At 44.3% G+C, this 25,382-nt stretch overlaps 1 protein-coding gene across 1 annotated transcript in view; it reads right to left on the bottom strand.

The window, feature by feature from the left end:
- The window catches only part of LOC124802447 (ATP-binding cassette subfamily G member 4), a 205,079-nt gene that overhangs the window by 52,280 nt on the left and 127,417 nt on the right, over positions 1-25,382 (bottom strand). Inside the window, exons 3-4 of the mRNA XM_047263231.1 lie at positions 18,770-18,959; positions 5,935-6,108 (exon numbers count right to left, since the gene is read on the bottom strand). Coding sequence (XP_047119187.1) covers positions 5,935-6,108; positions 18,770-18,959 — 364 coding nt within the window. The remainder of the gene's footprint in view (positions 1-5,934; positions 6,109-18,769; positions 18,960-25,382) is intronic.

Raw genomic sequence — 25,382 nt, forward strand, 5'->3', positions numbered from 1 at the left:
GATTAGTTACACATGTATGATGACATGTTACGTACGGAATCATAGAGAAATATAATTCTCAATGGTGACTGTACTCTGACATCGAGTCTATAAAACTGCTTGTCTCACTAAGGTATTCCTGGTTGAGATATGTGTGTGGGATATCGTATTTAAAGACATTTATTTATTTATGGCTTAGCCAATGATTTATTGTGCATCTTTTTAATAATTTCTCTTAATACAATTCAGAGCTTTTAAGCTGGAAGCCACATTTTTTCTTAGCTGGACTGATACAATGAAACCGATTGTGATACAGAAATTTACGTCGATGTTAAATTTGGTAATTATTGTAATAAATGCTTTGTTTAAGGTGTAACCTAGAGCTCAGTCAGTTCGCTCCACCCATTATCCTAACGGTCCAGTTATACCGCTACAGTATTTCAGCTGTATCTCTAGCGAATTTCGCTTTGTTTAAGGTGTAACCTAGAGCTCAGTCAGTTCGCTCCACCCATTATCCTAACGGTCCAGTTATACCGCTACAGTATTTCAGCTGTATCTCTAGCGAATTTCGCCCTGTAGTTTCACTTTCATGCAGCTGAATATCAAAGGCATAGTGTCTCCTGAACTATGAGCTGTAGTTCTGCAGGTACAGCTAGTGGTATACGTGGATACTGTCTGCGAAATGTGTTTGAATGGAGTAGGTGGTAAAGCAGTAATAAATTAAAACGTCACACACGATCAAGCATTGTTCACGCGTCTCAATGTTTATGACATTTATCCTGAACTATGTCTCTTACAATGATATTTTTTGGAGGTATATTCAGCAACGTAGGTGTATACTGACAGTGGAGAGAGAGAGATCGAAATCGATTTCTGTTTTTTCTCCATTTTGTATATTCTACGATCGCTATACATAAAGTAATTATATGGATTCAAATATGAGTAAAATAAGGTAGGAACTGTCAACGAAATGTGTTGCAAATAGCAAAGAAGTAATAAATTAAAATGTCATCGATGATGAGGCAGTTTTTCACGCATCTCAGTGTTCATGACGGCATATGTCCTGAACTTTGTGTCGTACAATCACATAATTTTGCAGGTACATTCAGTCGTATATGTGAATACTGTCTAACAATGTGTCACAAATATAATTATTACTGAAGAAGCCATAAATTAAAGCATAATGTTTTATGTGGCAGTTTTGCCGAATGAACAATTAAATCTGGTAAAAGATAAACTTTTTTCTTTTCATCATTTTGTGGAGGTCGTCATCGAGAAAGGGTTTGAAATTATGTGTACAGTCTGTTGTAAGTATCTAAGTGCTCTTATTCTCATGTACTGGATGACCAAAGTACAAGTATCGCGCGTCTTGGACTACGCTGCTTTTTCACCCCTATCCCCACCGCTTTAATAGGTAGGTGGTTCTTAGCCCACAGCGATACTTTGCAGACGGTAAGTGATGTGTGTACCAAGTACGGTTGGTCCCGTGATTTAGAAGGAGGTGTGGAACATACATACAGTACATACATAAATACACTGAAGAGCCAAAGAAACTGGTACACTTGCTGTCGTGTTGGCAGAAGAGCCAACACTGTTTTTCTAGAGGAGGCCGAAATGCACGCGTTTAATTACACGCTGACTGGCGTGAGGTCTGGAACAGGACAATGTCTTTAGAATTGCAAATAAAGTACGTAGATGATGTAATACTTAACTTTAATCCGCAATTGTAGAACATCTCTCGTTACGGTACATGCTTCATAATATTAATTATCAACTGCTATGGCGCCTTGCTAGGTCGTAGCAAATGACGTAGCTGAAGGCTATGCTAACTATCGTCTCGGCAAATGAGAGCGTATCGGTCAGTGTAGCTTCGCTAGCAAAGTCGGCTGTACAACTGGGCGAGTGCTAGTCAGTCTCTCTAGACCTGCCGTGTGGTGGCGCTCGGTCTGCTATCACTGACAGTGGCGACACGCGGGTCCGACGTATACTAATGGACCGCGGCCGATTTAAAGGCTACCACCTAGCAAGTGTGGTGTCTGGCGGTGACACCACACTTGCCTAATATGTGTACGACCCCGCGAGCACGCAGAAGTACCTCAACGCGATGTGGCATGGAATCCACTAATGTCTGGAGGGAATTGACATCATGAATCCTGCAGGGCTGTCCATAAATCCGTAAGAGCACGAGGGGTGGAGATATCTTCTGAGCAGCACGTTTCAAGGCATCCCAGATATGCTCAATAATGCTCATGTCTGGGGAGTTTGGTGGCCAGTGGAAATGTTTAAACTCGGAAGAGTGTTCCTCGAACCACTCTGTAGCAATTCTGGACGTGTGGGATGCCGCATTGTGCTGCTGGAACTGCCCAAGTCCATCCGAATGCACAATGGTCATGAATGGATGCAGGTGATCAGGCAGGACGCTTACGTGCGTGTCACCTGTCGGAGTCGTATTTGGACGTATCATGGGTCCATATCACTCCAACTCCCCCCCCCCCCCCCCCCAATACACACACACAGTTTCCGCCAGTTGCAGGGTCCATGGACTCATGAGGTTGTCTCCATACCCGTGCACGTCCATCCGCTCGATGCAATTTGAAACGAGACTCGTCCGACCAGGTAACATGTTTCCAGTCATCAAGAGCCAATGTCGGTGTTGACGAGTCCAGGCGAGGCAAAAAGCTTTGTCGTGCCGTCATCAAGGGTACACCAGTTGACCTTCCGTTCCGAAAGCCCATATCGATGATGTTTCATTGAATGTTTCGTATGCTGACACTTGTTGATGGCCCAGCATTGAAATATGCAGCAATTTGCGGAAGGTTTGCCCTTCTGTCACGTTGAACGATTTTCTTCAGTCGTCGTTGGTCCGGTTCTCGCAGGATCTTTTTCCTGCCGCACAGATGTCGGAGATTTGATGTTTTACCGCATTTCTGATATTCACGATACACTCGTGAAATGGTCGTATGGGAAAATCCCCACTTCATCGCTACCTCGAGAATACTGTGTCCCATCGCCACGTTCAAACTCACTTAAATCTTGGTAACCTGCCATTGTAGCAGCAGTAATCGATCTAACAGCTGCGTGAGACACTTGTCTTATATAGGCGTTGCCGACCGCAGCGCTGTATGCTGCCTGTTTACATATATCTGTATTTGAGTATGCATGCCTATCCCAGTTTCTTTGGTGCTTCAGTGTATGGGGCGATTGCACGCATCGACAAGCGGTGTTCGGCGAATCATAGCCGACTATGGGGCACATACTTTGGTACATGAACAATAATCACCGAGATAATGAAGCAAGTACATTTTTTTTAAATGGGACGCTATACTTTTTTTTCCATAATTCGAACGCTCTTTAAAAGACGCGTATAGTGATGTAACGCATGTTGCTATTGTGATTCAAACTTCGCTTAAAAGACGCTGGGAAATATTGTACGATTGAAGGTCGAGGCGGTCGAAAGCGGCTGTAGACTGTAAAGACGGCTCGCGCGACCCGCGGGCCGAGATGCCGTACTCTATGCGGCATTCACGGCCTACTCTACGTAGGTAAATCCTCATCCGCTCTCTTTTAAGCAGAGTTTGAATCACAATAGCAAAATGCGTTGCATCACTATACGTGTCTTTTCCAGAGCGTTCGAATGATGGTAAAAAAAAGTATACCGTCCCATTTAAAAGCATGTACTTGCCTCACTATTTCGGACAATATAAACGTTGTGATTTTTCTGCATGTACCAACGTATGTGCCCCATAGTCCGCTATGATTCGCCAAAAACCGCATGCCGGTACGTGCAATCACTCCCGGAATAAAGGGGGTGTTACGTCTTACGCGACTCACCCTGTATATGGACATCATTTTTTATAATATGTGTAGATAGGGATTTCTAATTACTTATCTTTTGTCTCTCAAGGTAGTGAGAATTGCTGAAGGGAACCACATTAAATTGTCTGTGAGGTTTGCTGAACATCATTAAATTTTATAATTTTCATGGTAATATATAAAAGAAAAGGTCAGAAACTTGTCTACATCTATACTCCGCGAGCCACCTTACGGTGTGTGGCGGAGGGTACTTATTGTACCACTATCTGATCCCCCCTTCCCTGTTCCATTCACGAATTGTGCGTGGGAAGAACGACTGCTTGTAAGTCTCCGTATTTGCTCTAATTTCTCGGATCTTTTCGTTGTGATCATTACGCGAGATATATGTGGGCGGTAGTAATATGTTGCCCATCTCTTCCCGGAATGTGCTCTCTCGTAATTTCGATAATAAACCTCTCCGTATTGCGTAACGCCTTTCTTGAAGTGTCCGCCACTGGAGCTTGTTCAGCATCTCCGTAACGCTCTCGCGCTGACTAAATGTCCCCATGACGAATCGCGCTGCTTTTCGCTGGATCATGTCTATCTCTTCTATTAATCCAACCTGGTAAGGGTCCCATACTGATGAGCAATACTCAAGAATCGGACGAACAAGCGTTTTGTAAGCTACTTCTTTCGTCGATGAGTCACATTTTCTTAGAATTCTTCCTATGAATCTCAACCTGGCGCCTGTTTTTCCCACTATTCGTTTTATGTGATCATTCCACTTCAGATGGCTCCGGATAGGAACTCCTAAGTATTTTACGGTCGTTACCGCTTCCAATGATTTACCACCTATGGCATAATCGTACTGGAATGGATTTCTGCCCCTATGTATGCGCATTATATTACATTTATCTACGTTTAGGGAAAGCTGCCAGCTGTCGCACCATGCATTAATCCTCTGCAGGTCCTCCCGGAGTACGTACGAGTCTTCTGATGTTGCTACTTTCTTGTAGACAACCGTGTCATTTGCAAATAGCCTCACGGAGCTACCGATGTTGTCAACTAAGTCATTTATGTATATTGTAAACAATAAAGGTCCTATCACGCTTCCCTGCGGTACTCCCGAAATTACCTCTACATCTGCAGATTTTGAACCGTTAAGAATGACATGTTGTGTTCTTTCTTCTAGGAAATCCTCAATCCAATCACAAACCTGGTCCGATATTCCGTAAGCTCGTATTTTTTTCACTAAACGTAAGTGCGGAACCGTATCAAATGCCTTCCTGAAGTCCAGGAATACGGCATCAATCTGCTCGCCAGTGTCTACGGCACTGTGAATTTCTTGGGCAAATAGGGGGAGCTGAGTTTCACATGATCTCTGTTTGCGGAATCCATGTTGGTTATGATGAAGGAGATTTGTATTATCTAAGAACGTCATAATACGAGAACACAAAACATGTTCCATTATTCTACAACAGATTGACGTAAGCGAAATAGGCCTATAATTATTCGCATCTGATTTATGACCCTTCTTGAAAATGGGAACGACCTGCGCTTTCTTCCAGTCGCTAGGTACTTAACGTTCTTCCAGCGATCTACGATAAATTGCTGATAGAAAGGGGGCAAGTTCTTTAGCATAATCACTGTAGAATCTTAAGGGTATCTCGTCTGGTCCGGATGCTTTTCCGCTACTAAGTGATAGCAGTTGTTTTTCAATTCCGATATCGTTTATTTCAATATTTTCCATTTTGGCGTCCGTGCGACGGCTGAAGTCAGGGACCGTGTTACGATTTTCCGCAGTGAAACAGTTTCGGAACACTGAATTCAGTATTTCTGCCTTTCTTCGGTCGTCCTCTGTTTCGGTGCCATCGTGGTCAACGAGTGACTGAATAGGGGATTTAGATCCGCTTACCGATTTTACATATTCACTGATTGCTCAACACTATTTTGAAGATAGATTAGTAGTACGTCAGGAATAGCGTGCGGCATCGCAGTCGGCCACGAACAGAAGGTCGGGACCTTGAATTAGTGCCTTGGTAATCAAGCGTCTTTCTCTCTGTCTCTCTCTCTCTCTGTCTCTCTCTCGCTCTGTCTCTCTCTTTTTGTGGGCCACGCGCGAGTCCTGCCTTTAGGTGCGTTAAGCAAGAGCGGGGTACCGACCTGGGCGCACGTGGAGCTGTCGAGGCCGGTGGTTGGCTCATCGAGGAACATGACGAGCGGGTTGCAGATGAGCTCCAGCGCGATGGACATCCGCTTCTTCTGGCCGCCCGACAGCCGCCCCGCCAGCGTCTTGCGCGCCTCCCATAGGCCCAGTGTGCGCAGCGTCTCCTCCACCTGCACAACACCCAGCCGTACAAACACTTACGCACAGCTTATGTATATACTCACACACCAGGTAACATAAATGTCCCGGGTACTCATGAATATAGGGAGTCCCAGGACGAATGGCCATTTCAGGGATATGACAGGAACGTTGATAATTCTAAGCGACAAATTCGACTAAATTTGTGCAGCAAAGGACTTGGAAGAGAAGTTGAACGGAATGGACAGTGTCTTGAAAGGAGGATATAAGATGAGCACCAACAAAAGCAAAACGAGGATAATGGAATGTAGTCGAATTAAGTCGGGTGAGGCTGAGGGAATTAGATTAGGAAATGAGACACTTGAAGTAGTAAAGGAGTTTTGCTATTTGGGGAGCAAAATAACTGATTATGGTCGAAGCAGAGAGGATATAAAATGTAGACTGGCAATGGCAAGGAAAGCATTCTGAAGAAGAGAAATTTGTTCACATAGAGTATAGATTTAAGTGTCAGGAAGTCGTTTCTGAAAGTATTTGTATGGAGTGTAACCATGTATGGAAGTGAAACATGGACGATAACTAGTTTGGACAAGAAGAGAATAGAAACTTTCGAAATGTGGTGCTACAGAAGAATGTTGAAGATTAGGTGGGTAGATCACATAACTAATGAGGAGGTATTGAATAGGATTGGGGATAAGAGAAGTTTGTGGCACTACTTGATTAGAAGAAGGGATCGGTTGGTAGGACATGTTCTGAGGCATCAAGGGATCACAAATTTAGCATTGGAGGGCAGCGTGGAGGGTAAAAATCGTAGAGGGAGACCAAGAGATGAATACACTACGCAGATTCAGAAGGATGTAGGTTGCAGTAGGTACTGGGAGATGAAGGAGCTTACACACGATAGAGTAGCATGGAGAGCTGCATCAAACCAGTCTCAGGACTGAAGACCACAACAACAACATGGGCTGTAAAATGCATTCCATTAGAGCTATGAACACTTTATCTTCGACACTGTGAAACAAATGTATTCTACTGTAAGCTCTTTGCTTTCTATATTTGGAAAGGTGGTAGCATGGACCAGAGCCAACGGTCTTGCCGCAGTGGCAACACCAGTCCCCGTCAGATCACCGACGTCAAGCGCTGTCGGGCTTTACTATCATTCGCATGCGTGTCCGTCCGCGTTTTCCGAGCGTTGTTAGGAAGTGGGGTTCACTCAGCCCTTGTGAGGCCATTTGAGGAGCTCCTTGACTGAGAAGTAGCGGCTCTAGCCACGAAAGCTGGCAACGCATGGGAGAGCAATGTGCTAACGTCCTTCTACATATCCGCGTATATACTTAGCTGACAAAAGTCATGAGATAGCGGTATGCACATATCCAGATGACGGTAGTATCGTGTGCACAAGCTATAAAAGGACAGTGCATTGGCGGAACTGTCATTTGCTCTCAGGTGATTCATGTGTAAAGGTTTCCGACGTGGTTATGGCCGCACGACGGGAAGTAACAGACTTTGAACGCGGATTGGTCGATGGAACTGGGTGCAGGGGATATTCTGTTTCGGAAAAATTTTTGCGAGTGCAGTATTCCGAGATTTACAGTGTCGAGACTGTGCCGAGACTACCACATTTCACGCATTACCTCTCACCACCGACAACGCAGTGGCCGACGGCCTTCACTTAACGACCGAGAGCAGCGGCGTCTGCGTAGAGTTGTCAGTGCAGATAAACAAGTAACACTACATGAAATAACCGCAAAAACGAATGTGGGACGTATGACAAACGTATTCATTAGGATAGTGCGGCGAAATTTAGCTTAATGGGCTGTGTCAGCAGACGACCGACGCGAGTAGCTTTTGCGAACAGCACGACATCGCCAGCAGATCCTCTTCTGGCATTGTGACCACATCGGTTGGACCCTAGACGGTTGGAAAACCGTGGCCTCGTCAGATGAATCCCGGTTTCAGACGGTAAGTGTTGACGGTAGGGTTCGAGCGTGGCACGGATCCCATGAAGCCATGGACCCAAATTGTCAACAGAGCACTGTTTACGCTGGTGGTGGGACCATAATGATGTGGGCATCACATGGAATGGACTGGGTTCTCTGGTCCAACTGAACCGATCTTTGACTGGAAATGGTTCGGCTACTTGGAGACCATTTGCAGCCATTCATGGACTTCATGTTCCTAAACCATTATGGATGACAATGTACCATGTCACCAGGTCACAGCTGTTCGCAAATGGTTTGAAGAATATTCTAGACGATTCTAGCGACTAAACTGACCACCCATATCACCTGACACGAATCCCGTAGAACATCAATGGGACACAGTCAAGAAGTAAGTTCTTGCACAAAATTCTGCACTGGTAGCACTGTCGCAATTATGGGAGGCTATAGAGGCACCATGGCTCAAAATTTCCGCAGGCCACTTCCAACCACTTGTTGAGTCCATGGTACGTCGAACTGCTGCACTGCACCGGGAAAAAAATAGGCCCAACACGATATTGCGAGGTACCTCAAGACTTTGCACACCTCAGTGTAGTGAGGATGACACCGTGGTCGCCCGTTAACGGTAGGGCCTTCCGAAGCCTGTTAGGACGGAGTTCTCATTTCTATTGAGTCTGGGCCAAAACAACAACAAAAAAGTCCAGTAAACGTGGGCTCTGTAACGCGTACCTTAAGGGCTATGAGCACTTGTTTACTAGAAGTGATGTATTTCACATTAGCGAAGTTGAACGAGGGCACACAGCTGTTAAGGTATGCAATTTAGATGCGATGTTTACTGGGCATTTTTTTCTTGCTATGGTCCTTACTACCACCTCTCAAAAAATGGAAATCAAACACTTTGCTGCCATAGTACAGATTTCTTTCATAGTATCGAAAATGAAGAAGTGAGGTATATATTTTAGACACACGTTTGCTACACTTTCTTGCTTCGAATGATCGTTCATGTCACATCCCTGGATATTGACCATTTCTTCTGGGACACCCTATATACAGTTACAACACTTTCCATTAAAATTGCAACACCACGAAGGATACGAAATAACACAAGTATCATAACTTTGATTCACATACACAACTAAAACCCAGTAGCGACTGTATCGAATATTTATTTCCACTGTAGCAGTTTCGGCCTGAAGCCCATTATCAAGTGACATACTGCAAAAGATTGCGCTTGAGCACAGGTCAAACTTTAAAAATGCTTTGACGTGTACACGTAACATCATCGTATCTGAGCCTCTTAACTGTAAAAATACAGCAACATTAAACGAGTGCGAGACTACATACTTCACGAGTACAGTTAAAAGGACCAGATACGAAGATGACATTTGCACATTTCATAGGATTTTTATAGTTCGACATGTGCTCAAGTACCATATTTTGCTGTAAGCCATTTGATAATGGCCTTAATGCCAAAGTTGGAACAGTGAAAATAAATAATTTCTGTAGTCTATGACGAATATGATGTCTTTTAAAAAGTTCTACATGACTGTGTACCACAACCACAACCTGATATATTTAAACACAGTATGTTCATGAATTACTTTTGAATTTCATGCTTTATGTTAGGAGATTGTTGACTATCTTTCTACGAGAGTACAAAACTCCATTCAGACCTCTACACAAGGGGACAAGATCTACAAGAGAATTACCTTTTATGTCTTGTCATTGTACAATCAGCAACACAAACCACCAAGTAGTAAATGTATAGGTAAATGTGTGTAAAAATTCTAAGATCCTTAAAAATATTCGTGTAATAAACATGTTTATTTACCTTATACAATATTCTCATCTGTTCTGTTCACTGAATAAACACGTTGCTTGGCTGTACTATCGCATAAAACACAACATAGACTGAAACTACGCAAATTAAGCAACATTTTTGTTTTTGTATCAGCGCAACAACATATGTTTCTAAGGACAGAACATGCTATATTAAAACCTTGAAGACTTTGTGGAGATAGTTTTTGGTTCTAATATTATATTCAATCTTTGCACAATTTTTGGAAAAAGTAAGGTATCGTTAACCAAAAGTACGTTAATGAATACACGTATTCAGGAACAGTTCTCATAATATTAAGTTCTTTGACGATGTCTACACTTTTCTATTCAGAAAAATACTATTCCTGTTAGCTGAGTTTAAATAAATATGATTCAGTAACTCATTAATGACTGGAAATATGCTGACTACATTAGTTTCTCATTTGTACATTGTAATATTCGAGCATACTGGGAACGTACCTATGATACAGCGCTTCATTTATTCTAGGGTGTGAATTATCCAGTTCAGGATGTGATGTATCTGCAGTGTAAAACACTTAATAATTTCTAATTCTTGTAGTTTGTTGTTTGAACATATTGTTTTTATAGCCTGTCGAGTATTATCAGAAATACTGAATTGTAAGCAGTGAATGGTTGCAAAATTTAACGGTAATTCACTTGCCTTGAACGGTCTGCTAATGTTTTCGAACATTTTGTAATCTGCCTTTTCAGTAATAGGACTTCGCTACTTTTTATTGCATTGTCTGTTTTATAATGTGCCATGTAAACCTGCACCTACCAATTGGACTAGGTGCTTAAAACATTTCATTTGCCACGCACATTTTCTTACGTGTCTTCAATGCAATAAATGGTCACTGTCCGAAGACCGAGTATTACGGTAAATCAAATAATAACAGCCTCTTACGAAGAAGGTTTCAGTTTTAAGAAATAGGAATTTTAATTAATTTTAAGAAGAATTTAGTTAAGGAAGGTACGTGTACAGGTGAAGGAAGGTGATAGACGGAGGCGTTGTCTAGCGAGCGTGAGAACGGACTGTAGGGGTGGATGGATGTCAAAAAATAAAAAAAGAGAAATGCTTACCGCCACAGCTTCGGCTGCTCATTGTCATAAAAGTCTAGAGACAGCATTTGGTACTAAAGTGATACGACGGAGGTTCGAGTCCTCCCTCGGGCATGCGTGTGTGTGTTTGTCCTTAGGATAATTTAGGTTAAGTAGTGTGTAAGCTTAGGGACTGATGACCTTAGCAGCAAAGTCCCATAAGATTTCACACACATTTGAACATTTGATACGACGGTAGATGCATAAATAAAATGTTCACTGCTGAGCAGCATTTTCCAGAACTTTCTATAAACCAAATGAATCTAAAGGAGGCTTCGTCACTACACAATACTCGGAATAGCGCTAAATGGAAATATATAGTGTGATCATGTTTTGCAACTGTTTGTAATATGGATGTACGATGATGAGCAGTTGCAAAAGAAAAAAAATCGCGAAAGAAAACGAGGTAGATTCGTAGTGTGTGGAGAACGTGAACATTACAGATTGTTGCACTGAACTGAGACATGGAATTGGCGGTGGACTATTCAGAGGAAACACATAAGCATTTAGCAGAATTGATTCAGAAAAAGCAACCTAAATCTGTTTGCCAAGATAAAGATTTGAAACGCAATCCTTCCGAATGCGAATCTCGCACCTTAACTGAATAAAACATAGCTTCCAATTCCAGAACGATAGCAATCCTACTGCATTATTGATTCGAACTGAATGTCGTTGCACTTGGCCTTGGTGTCGTTTAGCGATGTGATCGAGTGGCAGTATCTTACGGTATGGAGAAGGCACGACCATAACATTCAATATCATTTGATCGTAGTCATTCCATCCCAATGATACGTATTAGAGTCCACATCTCCATGCGTTCACGCACCGGTTTTCTCACGGCCTACAGTGTCATGGGTCAGCAGTGATTGCGTCCATTAGAGGTATACAACTCCTCCAGGGTCAACAACGCAGCCCTCAGCTGACTGGGATTATAACTGCTCATGTACGAGACCAATCGCAGCGGTTCAATGCTGCACAAAAGTATCACTATACGATACACCAACGAAAAAGAAAAAAAGTTTAGACGATTCACGGAAAGAGGGCGCCATCGAGTTTTCCCTGTTAGGATAAATGACGATATGATGACAGGAAGGTCCTTAAGCAACGAAGTTAAAATAAATCAGCAAAATTATAAAATTGCACTGTGCCACATGTGAAGTAATAGGGTACGGAGTTTAAGGCAGTTTCAGAAACCGACGCTGAATGGTCGAAGCATGGACTAAGGTATACAAGTGACTTGCATCATGTGCATTGACGGATGAGTTTACAAACACTGTATCACATCATTAAAGTTTATGATGGTAACCGCAGGCGGGCAGTTTCTCAGTTCGAATATCGAAATGTGCCATCACCAGTAATATCCCCCCCCCCTCCCCCCCCATCCCCACCAAGTTCCCGATTGTTTAATGAATCGTACTTCCATATATAAAACACCCGTATCACGCATGATAATGTTTATGCCACGTCCTGAGCAATGTGTCATATGACGATATAATGTTGCAGATACGTTTAGTGGTATGTATGTTGCGAATATAAATGGAAATAGAAAAGAAGTACGAAATTAAAACAGCGTCCCTGGTGCTGAATTTTTATTGCATAAACAGCGAAAATGTAAGTGATAATTTTTTTTTCCTTTCATTGTTTCGTGGGAGGTGTTAGCAAGATAATGCTTCTAAAAGATTTGAAATTATCAGTAAAGTATGTTGGTCATTCTCAAACAATCGATGAATATAGTCAGTGTAATTTTCGCGCCGTGAGTTACGAGCCTCAAAATACATACAATGTGCAAATCAGCTGAAGGATTACTTTTTTGAAACCTAGTAATTGTTTCCCAGTGCGACCCATAAGTTTGAAATTTGGCTCGAAGGTGCGAAGAAACCTCTGCTGTAATGGTGAAAAAGTGTGAAACCTTGCGATGTCGCTCTCGGGCTCATCGACGCTTCGAACAGCAAGGCGTCGACACATGCGAGAAAAAAGGCCAGATCTCAGAAGTTGAAGTAGGGTATTAGGTGAGGTAATGATGTTACTTACGCACCAAATTTTCCCCACCATTCTGCCCAACGTCACGATGGGCGTGTCACTCAATGTGAAGCTCGCCACACACCCACTTACCCGCATTTCACCTCTGCTTTTGACGCTCCTGTCATGGAGGTTAGAACGGTGAAGCCCAGCGTTGAAATCGCATGTTTTTCTTATGGGTGGCCGAGGGAAACATTTCAGATACACCACCGAATCGAAAAGAAAAGGCCGCAGGAGGTGGCATAAAGGCCGTCAATGGAACCTCCGCTTCTTGAGAGTATTTCATTTACACACATTTTGCGGTCGAATACGACCCTCTGCAATGCGATGTGCAACGGAGCGACGTTATTAACAATCTTTGAGACTGCTGGCACGATTCAACCCTTCTCTGAGAACATCGTGGTGTTGCAACACCATCGAGTAATCTGACCATTTTGGAGTGTATCGCGGACACAATTTTTGTTCTAGCGTGCAAGGTGGAACCACTAGAGACCGTTCAAACCCATTACACGAAATCTAAACGTGATCCGAAGCAGCGAAGGGTGTTTATGTTCCTTTAGCTCTCCTCAAATGGTTCAAATGGCTCTGAGCACTATGAGACTCAACTGCTGAGGTCATTAGTCCCCTAGAACTTAGAACTAGTTAAACCTAACTAACCTAAGGACATCACAAACATCCATGCCCGAGGCAGGATTCGAACCTGCGACCGTAGCGGTCTTGCGGTTCCAGACTGCAGCGCCTTTAACCGCACGGCCACTTCGGCCGGCAGCTCTCCTCTTTCGCGCTCTTATGTGACATGACCACGTCGTGGGTAGTCAAACATTGACACGTGCTTGAATAAAACGGCAAATGGTCTTTCTAAAACCTCTCAGTTCGGCAACACCCTCGGTGTCACTCTCGCACCTTTGTTGAGCCTGTACCTGTGAAGAGATTATGTCTCTTCTATCTCAAAAAATGTCTCTGAGGTAATCAGTTCCCTAGAACTTAGAACTACGTATACCTAATTAACCTAAGGACATCACACACATCCATGCACGAGGCAGGATGTGAACCTATTACCGTAGCGGTCGCGCGGTTCCAGACTGAAGCGCCTAGAACCGCTCGGCCACATCGGCCGGCCGTCTCTTCGATCTCTACGCACTTTCGGGCAGGCAGCTGTCTGTCTGTTATCAGAATTATGGCCCAAATTTATGCGCTGATATCTTACTCCTTTTTCCTTCCTAAAGTAAGAGGTCTAGTAAGTGTGTTGCCTTATTCGAGAAAATTTCTGTTTGGTGTGATGAATGGCACCTTGCTCTATCTGTAGAAAAATGTAATTAATGCACATCAGCAGGAAATGTAATTCTGTAAAATCAAATATCTGGGCATAGCGTTGTAAAGCGTTATGAAACAAAACGAGTTCGTAAGAAAGGTCGTAGGGAAAGCGACTAGACGACTTCGTTTCATTGGGAGAATTTTATGAGGTTGTAGCTCATCCCTAAAAGGGGAGCCGCGTACAGAGCACGAGTGCGACATATTCTTGAGTACTGATCGAGTTTTTCGGATCCCCAAAAGGTCGCATTAAAGAAAAACGTCGAAGTAGATCAGAGACATGCTGCTAAATTTGTTACCAGTGTGTTCGATCAACATTCGAGTATGACAGATGTTTCGTAGGCTCAAATATGAATCCCTATAGAACAGACGACGTTGTTTTCACGAAACACTATGGAGAAGAGAAAATTTAGAGAACCGGCATTTACAGATGGCGGCAGAACGATTCTGCTGCTGTCAACGTATATATCGCGTAAGGACAGCGAAGAGAAAATAAGGGAAACTAAGTGTTCTACAGAAGCGTATAGATAGTCGTTTTTCCTTCGCTTCATTTGCAAGTGGAACAGGAAACGAAATGTCAAGTAACTGTAAACGTACTTCCATTATGCATTGTGTAGTGGCATGCGGAGTATGTATGTAGATGAATATTTGTCATGTTGTCGTGGTTCCCCAAAAATTTCTCCTGCATCTGTCAGTGAATCAGATTTCGTGCCAAGCAGCAGTATCCATATGGAGTCTGAAGTAATAACAGTTCCTCGTGGTTCCGCAGACGGAGCATGGAGGGAGTACGAGGTTAGGCCGGAGGTGATATAAGCCAAACACGACGTCACTATATTAAAACCAACATCTCGATCGATTTGCAGACGACTTATGGAATACTGTACAATTCATTTCTTTATTCCGGTGGTGAAATGTTGTTCAGCGATTGGTTGCAACGGAATATGTCTTAAAAGAAGTAATATTTCGTTCTACAGGTAAAGTTGTTTAAAAGCATTACACACTTTTCGAAAGTAAGTTAGTGAATTTAGAGGCTCGGTTAAGATGAGATGTCGTTACCAACCAGATACAAACAGTCTTCTACTTGAGAGTGTTTACTGTGTCTAAATATTAGTATTTGAATGATAAATGTCATTATACATGTATATTGACCCTCAGATCTAAAACTCAATAAATGATGAAGATTTTGAGAAGATAGCAGGATACTATCCAACTCACAGAAGCGTTTTCTCTGTAATTACCAATTTTTGATACGTTATGCTTCTTATCTTGATATTTTTTCTGTGTGTGTAATGCATTAAGAAAAAGACACAGAACATTAATCACTATATTGTGTAAAAACCGGACACTATGGGTACAACTGATGCTATTTCTTGTGAAAGCACGATAAAACATTCCACTTATATTATTCAGAAATCTTCAGAAAAAGTAAATGCTATCTGCCAAACTAATGTATTTTATTTTTAGTTAAGTGGAAGCAGTGAACTATGTGAAATTTCGGAAAAATTGTGTTAACTGTACTACAACATGTTTAATACCAAAACAAATAGTGTACCTGTTAAAATCGTTGCTGGATTCCAGCTGTAAATGACAGAAGTTATAACTCATCAGCTTTGATGCCGTAGGAATAACGTAACTACAGCAACGTAATCTAGGACAGAAAGAAGGTCAGCATCGATCGTAATATGATCTATATTTTATTGCAGAGCATGTTATAAACATTTTACTGTTTTTCAATTTCACTTGGTAGCCACGAAACTGATTTCAAAATTTCTTTACGTACTGTCTACGTACATTTGTACTCGTGATTATATTTGATTTAGATTATAAAATAAAATAAAGAACGGACAATTACAATTCTTACACCAGCTTGCTACTCCCGTTTTAATATTTTATATAAAACTTTTAATGCAGCGTAATGTACTTCACTATAATGAATGCTATATTTGTCGCAATGCTTATTTTAGTTTTTATGTCTCACAGCTTTTATGTCTCTTTATGTCTATTTATTATATTTTGCTATAATTATTTTGAATTCTTGTTATTCTTAGGGTGTACAAAAAATTAAAAAATCTTAACCCAATTTTGAATATCTGGATAATGGAAATAGAGGACGTTGGACGTCAAATATGGCATAAACCTAGGTTAGCTGTACGGGTTTGTAAAGAGCAGCTACTGTTTGATTGATGCTAATTTATGTAGCAATATGTGTTGTCATACCTATTCTGAGTCTACATGACTACCTATAACGGCATCTAATTGTGCAACAGGTATTTTGTACAAATGTCTTATGGTTCTTGGTTAGTTTGCATTTTCCGTGTGTAGTTCCTGTGTTATTTTTGTATTTATAGCACTGACGACAGGAGCAGTGCTAGCTGACACCTAGGTCTGCAATAAAACACAGATGACATTACGACCGATGCTGAGCTTCTTTCTGTCCTGAAATTGTAACTGTCAGCTCCTCTTTACATATGAATTAATGAGAGACACTCCACTTTTTTCACTTCGACAGGTGACTTAGATGTTGGTTTCGAAACTTAGCGCGGGAGCGATAGAGGCAATGCTTTGCTTGTATGTACCAGTGCGCTAAGGCCGCAGTTATCAAACCTTTTTTTCTTTGGAACAGAGCAAAGTATGTTTCAAACTTTCGCGACGCCCCTAAATATGAATTTTTTTCTTAGATGCAACTAAGAAAACTCAAAGTACATACAGTACATTTTAAACTCTTTTTACCTGATCGCTTTCTTGCCTGTTTGTTCCGTACAAATTTTGCAATCGAATTTAAACTTCTCGGTGAGCTAGAGCCTCACAACTTTCAACAATACTCAGAACTGGATGATAATGCAATACTAGCAAACTTTCTTGTCTGGTGTGTGGCGGAGGCTACTTCGTGTACTACTGCAATTTCCCCTTTTCCTGTACCACTTGCGAATGTTCCTTGATAACAACGATTGCTAATAAGTTCCTGTGTGGTATCGATTCTCTCTTCTTTCTTTCTTCAAGATCTTTGCGTGAGTTAATCGCAGAAGGAAGCAACGTACTGACTGACTCAGATAACGAGAACCTGAAACAAGCCTGAAATTCACCATATGTCCTGTTGTAATCTAAGCAAAATGTTTCAGATCGATTGAAAAATTTGACACACATGGAACTGAAAAGTAGAAAGTAATTATTAAAGTAATTTTTTAAAGTGTAACACATTTTTAAAATGGACTAAAAGCTGTGAAATAATTTCTCCTAGCCCAATACAGAATCCTAACTCCAGACAGATAATCCAGAAAATCTGTGCTTGTGAATTTGTAGTTGCTTTGAAAATAGTTGTAGAATTTAATACGAAAAACGTTGGCACATACAATAATGAAACATACAACATTCCACATAACACCTTCACACTATGTTTTTTCCTTCTTTTTTCCTTTTCTATAAATATTTACCCGCAAGCTATGCATAGCACAATACTAACAACTCTTCCTCTTCCTGAGCACAACATCTCACACATTATAGAGGTATGCTGACTCAGTTTCTCAGGATTGCAAATGGAAAGTTGCTGTACTGAAAATGCCACAGAGATCAACAGTGTGTGTGTGTGTTTGAGTGCATAGTGTGTGAAGTGACTGATAGTTAGATATGAGTGAACAGTGTGACATTACATTATTTAATAAGTTTTTTTTTTAAAGTATTGTATAACAGTAGTAAATCTAATGATTGTCTCTAACTGGAAGTCTGTAAATGTATGTGTATACGAATTAGCTTATTTCAAATTTGTCTTAACTTATAAATACTTTGACATGTCCTATATCCTTATAGTAAGAGATCTACGGATGAATAAAGCTACTACTACTACTACCATTACTAATACTAAAACGTAAATTGTGCATTAATAGTTCATCTCCTTACTATCATGTATGCATGCGGCCTACCTTTCTCGTTTTAAAATCTACAAGTATTTTCATAATTTAAGAAGTCACAAATTTTCAGGACTATATATATGTGGTTAGGAATCTGTATGGGGATAGGACAAAGTATTTTATGGTTTTTAGTTCATTTTGAAAATGTGTTATATTAAAAAGCATCTTATTTAAATTTTTTAAATTATGGTACGACTATGAGACACGTTTTACAATTTATTACTCCAACAAACGATTTGTCGATAAATTTTTTATGTTCTTAATATTTTATCTGCGGAACGTTAGAAGACATGAAAAGTCTAATGATACACCGTCCATGTATTCGCTACACAACAATATGTCGCGGACTCGGCAGTTAAGAAACGCTGGTCTAAGGTACAATGTGTGCCCCCTTCGTCGGAGTGCAGCGCGTACATACACGCACTTACAGCCGTTCGCCTATTATCTGTTGCTAAGCACAGTATCTCAGACCCGATACTGCTGCCCGGCGGCGAATACCAATCACTGTCGGATAAAGGATTTTCGGTGTCTTGTAGTGTTCATTCCGCAATGTCTGACTGCTGGTACTGGGGCGCGGTACTCACGATCTGCGCCTTCTCGCTGAGGTCGGTGTCCTCGCCCAGCTTGAGGTCCGCGGCGACGAGCATGTTCTCGTGCACGGTGAGCAGCTCCTGCAGCCGGTCGTCCTGCGTGATGTAGCAGGACAGCCTGCGGAACTCGTCCAGCTGTCGCTCCACGCCGTTCACCAGCACCGAGCCCGTCACGCCAGTCAGTCTGCAACACGACGAGCGGCAGTCGAAACCGGGTCCCCATCATGCGAGCATGTCACGAGGGCCAAAGAGAAAAAGATGGGATAAAACTGGCCAGCATGAGTCAAACTCACGCACCGAGAGTTCCGTACAAAATCAATTATTTATACACTCCTGGAAATGGAAAAAAGAACACATTGACACCGGTGTGTCAGACACACCATACTTGCTCCGGACACTGCGAGAGGGCTGTACAAGCAATGATCACACGCACGGCACAGCGGACACACCAGGAACCGCGGTGTTGGCCGTCGAAAGGCGCTAGCTGCGCAGCATTTGTGCACCGCCGCCGTCAATGACATCCCGTTTGCCGTGGCATACGGAGCTCCATCGCAGTCTTTAACACTGGTAGTATGCCGCGACAGCGTGGACGTGAACCGTATGTGCAGTTGACGGACTTTGAGCGACGGCGTATAGTGGGCATGCGGGAGGCCGGGTGGACGTACCGCCGAATTGCTCAACACGTTGGGCGTGAGGTCTCCACAGTACATCGATGTTGTCGCCAGTGGTCGGCGGAAGGTGCACGTGCCCGTCGACCTGGGACCGGACCGCAGCGACGCACGGATGCACGCCAAGACCGTAGGATCCTACGCAGTGCCGTAGGGGACCGCACCGCCACTTCCCAGCAAATTAGGGACACTGTTGCTCCTGGGGTATCGGCGAGGACCATTCGCAACCGTCTCCATGAAGCTGGGCTACGGTCCCGCACACCGTTAGGCCGTCTTCCGCTCACGCCCCAACATCGTGCAGCCCGCCTCCAGTGGTGTCGCGACAGGCGTGAATGGAGGGACGAATGGAGACGTGTCGTCTTCAGCGATGAGAGTCGCTTCTGCCTTGGTGCCAATGATGGTCGTATGCGTGTTTGGCGCCGTGCAGGTGAGCGCCACAATCAGGACTGCATACGACCGAGGCACACAGGGCCAACACCCGGCATCATGGTATGGGGAGCGATCTCCTACACTGGCCGTACACCACTGGTGATCGTCGAGGGGACACTGAATAGTGCACGGTACATCCAAACCGTCATCGAACCCATCGTTCTACCATTCCTAGACCGGCAAGGGAACTTGTTGTTCCAACAGGACAATGCACGTCCGCATGTATCCCGTGCCACCCAACGTGCTCTAGAAGGTGTAAGTCAACTACCCTGGCCAGCAAGATCTCCGGATCTGTCCCCCATTGAGCATGTTTGGGACTGGATGAAGCGTCGTCTCACGCGGTCTGCACGTCCAGCACAAACGCTGGTCCATCTGAGGCGCCAGGTGGAAATGGCATGGCAAGCCGTTCCATAGGACTACATCCAGCATCTCTACGATCGTCTCCATGGGAGAATAGCTGCCTGCATTGCTGCGAAAGGTGGATATACACTGTACTAGTTCCGACATTGTGCATGCTCTGTTGCCTGTGTCTATGTGCCTGTGGTTCTGTCAGTGTGATCATGTGATGTATCTGACCCCAGGAATGTGTCAATAAAGTTTCCCCTTCCTGGGACAATGAATACATGGTGTTCTTATTTCAATTTCCAGGAGTGTATATTCTTGTCGTGACTTAGCACGACAGCCAAGTCACAACGAGAGGAAGCCGAAAGGCACGCGTTAAGCTCACGCAGATTGGCGTGGGGTGTGGAAAAGTTAAAAGGAAATCAGAACTTAGAAAATGGACGCAGTTGCTGTAATACTTAACTTTAATCCACATTTGTAGAACATCGCTCTTGATGATACATGCTTCACAATATTAATTATGAAAGCTATGGCGCCTTGCTAGGTCGTAGGCAATGACTTAGCTGAAGGCTATGCTAACTATCGTCTCGGCAAATGAGAGCGTATCGTTCAGTGTAGCTTCGCTAGCAAAGTCGGCTGTGCAACTGGGGCGAGTGCCAGGACGTCCCTCTAGACCTGTCGTGTGGTGGCGCTCGGTCTGCTATCACTGACAGTGGCGACACGCGGGTCCGGCGTATACTAATGGACCGCGGCCGATTTAAAGGCTACCACCTAGCAAGTGTGGTGTCTGGCGGTGACACCACAATTCTGATAAGCTAAAACATTACGACCACTGCCCATCGCGACGTTGGATACCGCCTGGTAGCGTTACGGGCACGTGACGCGACAACAGAAGTACACTTCTGGCCATTAAAATTGCTACACCAAGAAGAGATGCAGATGATAAACGGGTTTTATTGGACAGATATATTATACTAGAACTGACATTTGATTACATTTTCACGCAATTTGGGTGCATAGATCCTGAGAAATCAGTACCCAGAACAACCATCACTGGCCGTAATAACGGCCTTGATACGCCTGGGAATTGAGTCAGCGCGGGATTAGCCGAGCGGTCTAGGGGGCTGCAGTCATAGACTGGGCGGCTGGTAAAAGCGAAGGTTCGAGTCCTCCCTCGGGCATGGGTGTGTGTGTTTGTCCTTAGGATAATTTAGGTTAAGTAGTGTGTGAGCTTAGGGACTGATGACCTTAGCAGTTAAGTCCCATAAGATTTTACACACATTTGAATAATTGAATTGAGTCAAACAGAGCTCGGTTGGCGTGTACAAGTACAGCTGCCCATGCAGCTTCAACACGATACCACAGTTCATCAAGAGTAGTGACTGGCGTATTGTGACGAGCCAGTTGCTCGGCCACCATTGACAAGATGTTTTCAGTTGGTGAGAGATCTGGAGAATGTGCTGGCCAGGGCAGCAGTCGAACATTTTCTGTATCCAGAAAGGCCCGTACAGGACCTGCAACATGCGGTCGTGCATTATCCTGCTGAAATGTAGGATTTCGTAGGAATCGAATGACAGGTAGAGCCACGGGTCGTAACACATCTGAAATCTAACGTCCATTGTTCAAAGTGCCGCCAATGCGAACAAGAGGTGACCGAGACGTGTAACCAGTGGCACCTCATACCATCAAGCCGGGTGATATGCCAGTATGGCGATGACGATTACACGCATCCAATGTGCATTCACCGCGATGTCGCCAAACACGGATGCGACCATCATGATGCTGTAAACAGAACCTGGATTCATCCGAAAAAATGACGTTTTGCCATTCGTGCACCCAGGTTCGTCGTTGAGTACACCATCGCAGGCGCTCCTGTCTGTGATGTAGCGTTAAGGGTAACCGCTGCCATGGTCTCCGAGCTGATAGTCCATGCTGCTGCGAACGTCGTCGAACTGTTCGTGCAGATGTTTGTTGTCTTGCAAACGTCCCCATCTGTTGACTCACGGATCGAGACGTGTCTGCATGATCCGTTACAGTCTTGCGGATAAGATGCCTTTCATATCGACTGCTAGTGATACGAGGTCGTTGGGATCCAGCACGGCGTTCCGTATTACCCTCCAGAACCCACCGATTCCATATTCTCCTAGCAGTCATTGGATATCGACCATCGAGCAGCAATGTCGTCATACGATAAACCGCAATCGCGATAGGCTACAATCCGACCTTTATCAAAGTCGGAAACGTGATGGTACGCATTTCTCCTCCTTACACGAGGCATCACAACAACGTTTCACCAGGCAACGCCGGTCAACTGCTGTTTGTGTATGAGAAATCGGTTGGAAACTTTCCTCATGTCAGCACGTTGTAGGTGTCGCGACCGGCGCTAACCTTGTGTGAATGCTCTGCAGAGCGTGTCATTTGCATATCACAGCATCCTCTTCCTGTCGGTTAAATTTCGCGCCTGTAGCACGTCATCTTCGTGGTGTAGCAATTTTAATGGCCTTTAGTGTATGTAAGTGAAGCAGACACGGAGAGGGGATCCCCCTAGCGAAGATGTGAGCTGCAAATGGAAAAATCTAATTATATAACCGACTTTGAGGAGGAGCAGAGCCTGTGAACGAGTACTTCGAAAACGTGAAGCTGGTCGAATGTTCACATGTTACTGTGGTGAGCACATACGAAAAGTGGTAGAATGACAGTGAAACTACCACTAGGCGCTAAATGGTTGCACCGCTCTTCGCAGAACGTTGGAGGCTTGTGTGCTCTGTAAAGTAGGATAGATGGTGATCTGTTTCATCTCCGCCGAAAGAACACAATGCTGGTGCACGTGCAAGTGTTTCGGACCACATCGTTGAACATGGAGCTCTACAGCACAGCACGATACTTGTTCAAATGTCGACACAACGACATCGTCAGTTACGATTGCAGTGGGCAAGGGACAATAGGGATAAGACCTTCGGTCAATGGAGGCGTGTAGGCTTACTAAATTAGATCGATTTGTCGTCTCCACATAAGCCGTTATCGATGTGAACTGTGGCTCGAAACGTGCAGCGTGCCTTGGACGCAGGCTGGAGGGAGCAGTATTGTGTTACGGGAGACTTTCTCCTGCGCTTACAAAGGACCTGCTGACAGCTGCGAATCACCTGCTTCCCTTCATGCTTGATGTCTTCCCCGTTTGCGATGTCATCTTTAAGAAGTCTTGGAGCGGGAACCGTGATACAGTGGTTTGAGGAGCATTTAGTAAACTCAAGTCGATGTCTCGACGACCAAATTCGCCTGACGTAAATCCTATTGAATCCATCTGGGTCGCTATCGTGCGTCATCGCTGTGTACGCAAACTAGTGGCCCGTTATTTACGCAAATTACATGACCTGTGGGTAGACATGTAATGTCGCATACCTCCATATACCTACGAACAACCTGTCGGATCTCTGATGCGCAGAATGAGTAATGTATTTCGTTCCAAAGACGGAGAAACGAGCTATTAAGCAGGTGGTGATGATGTTTTGGCTCATCGGTATATATATATATATATATATATATATATATATATATATATATATATATATATACTCCTGGAAATGGAAAAAAGAACACATTGACACCGGTGTGTCAGACCCACCATACTTGCTCCGGACACTGAGAGAGGCAGTACAAGCAATGATCACACGCACGGCACAGCGGACACACCAGGAACCGCGGTGTTGGCCGTCGAATGGCGCTAGCTGCGCAGCATTTGTGCACCGCCGCCGTTGGTGTCAGCCAGTTTGCCGTGGCATACGGAGCTCCATCGCAGTCTTTAACACTGGTAGCATGCCGCGACAGCGTGGACGTGAACCGTATGTGCAGTTGACGGACTTTGAGCGAGGGCGTATAGTGGGCATGCGGGAGGCCGGGTGGACGTACCGCCGAATTGCTCAAGACGTGGGGCGTGAGGTCTCCACAGTACATCGATGTTGTCGCCAGTGGTCGGCGGAAGGTGCACGTGCCCGTCGACCTGGGACCGGACCGCAGCGACGCACGGATGCACTCCAAGACCGTAGGATCCTACGCAGTGCCGTAGGGAACCGCACCGCCACTTCCCAGCAAATTAGGGACACTGTTGCTCCTGGGGTATCGGCGAGGACCATTCGCAACCGTCTCCATGAAGCTGGGCTACGGTCCCGCACACCGTTAGGCCGTCTTCCGCTCACGCCCCAACATCGTGCAGCCCGCCTCCAGTGGTGTCGCGACAGGCGTGAATGGAGGGACGAATGGAGACGTGTCGTCTTCAGCGATGAGAGTCGCTTCTGCCTTGGTGCCAATGATGGTCGTATGCGTGTTTGGCGCCGTGCAGGTGAGCGCCACAATCAGGACTGCATACGACCGAGGCACACAGGGCCAACACCCGGCATCATGGTGTGGGGAGCGATCTCCTACACTGGCCGTACACCACTGGTGATCGTCGAGGGGACACTGAATAGTGCACGGTACATCCAAACCGTCATCGAACCCATCGTTCTACCATTCCTAGACCGGCAAGGGAACTTGCTGTTCCAACAGGACAATGCACGTCCGCATGTATCCCGTGCCACCCAACGTGCTCTAGAAGGTGTAAGTTAACTACCCTGGCCAGCAAGATCTCCGGATCTGTCCCCCATTGAGCATGTTTGGGACTGGATGAAGCGTCGTCTCACGCGGTCTGCACGTCCAGCACGAACGCTGGTCCAACTGAGGCGCCAGGTGGAAATGGCATGGCAAGCCGTTCCACAGGACTACATCCAGCATCTCTACGATCGTCTCCATGGGAGAATAGCAGCCTGCATTGCTGCGAAAGGTGGGTATACACTGTACTAGTGCCGACATTGTGCATGCTCTGTTGCCTGTGTCTATGTGCCTGTGGTTCTGTCAGTGTGATCATGTGATGTATCTGACCCCAGGAATGTGTCAATAAAGTTTCCCCTTCCTGGGACAATGAATTCACGGTGTTCTTATTTCAATTTTCAGGAGTGTATCATCCAACCCGGAAATGGAGAATCTCTTCGATTTTTGCCTGTTATTGATATCGATATTGGCAAATTATTGGTTCCGGAAGTTTCGAGTCCGTATCATGGGACGTCAGTTTATATACACTAAGGAGACAATACTCATGTGATACCTCGTAATATATCGTGGAAGACCTTTTTTCC

Source organism: Schistocerca piceifrons, chromosome 6 (genome assembly GCF_021461385.2).
Source record: "Schistocerca piceifrons isolate TAMUIC-IGC-003096 chromosome 6, iqSchPice1.1, whole genome shotgun sequence".
In the NCBI taxonomy this organism is placed as follows: domain Eukaryota; kingdom Metazoa; phylum Arthropoda; class Insecta; order Orthoptera; family Acrididae; genus Schistocerca; species Schistocerca piceifrons.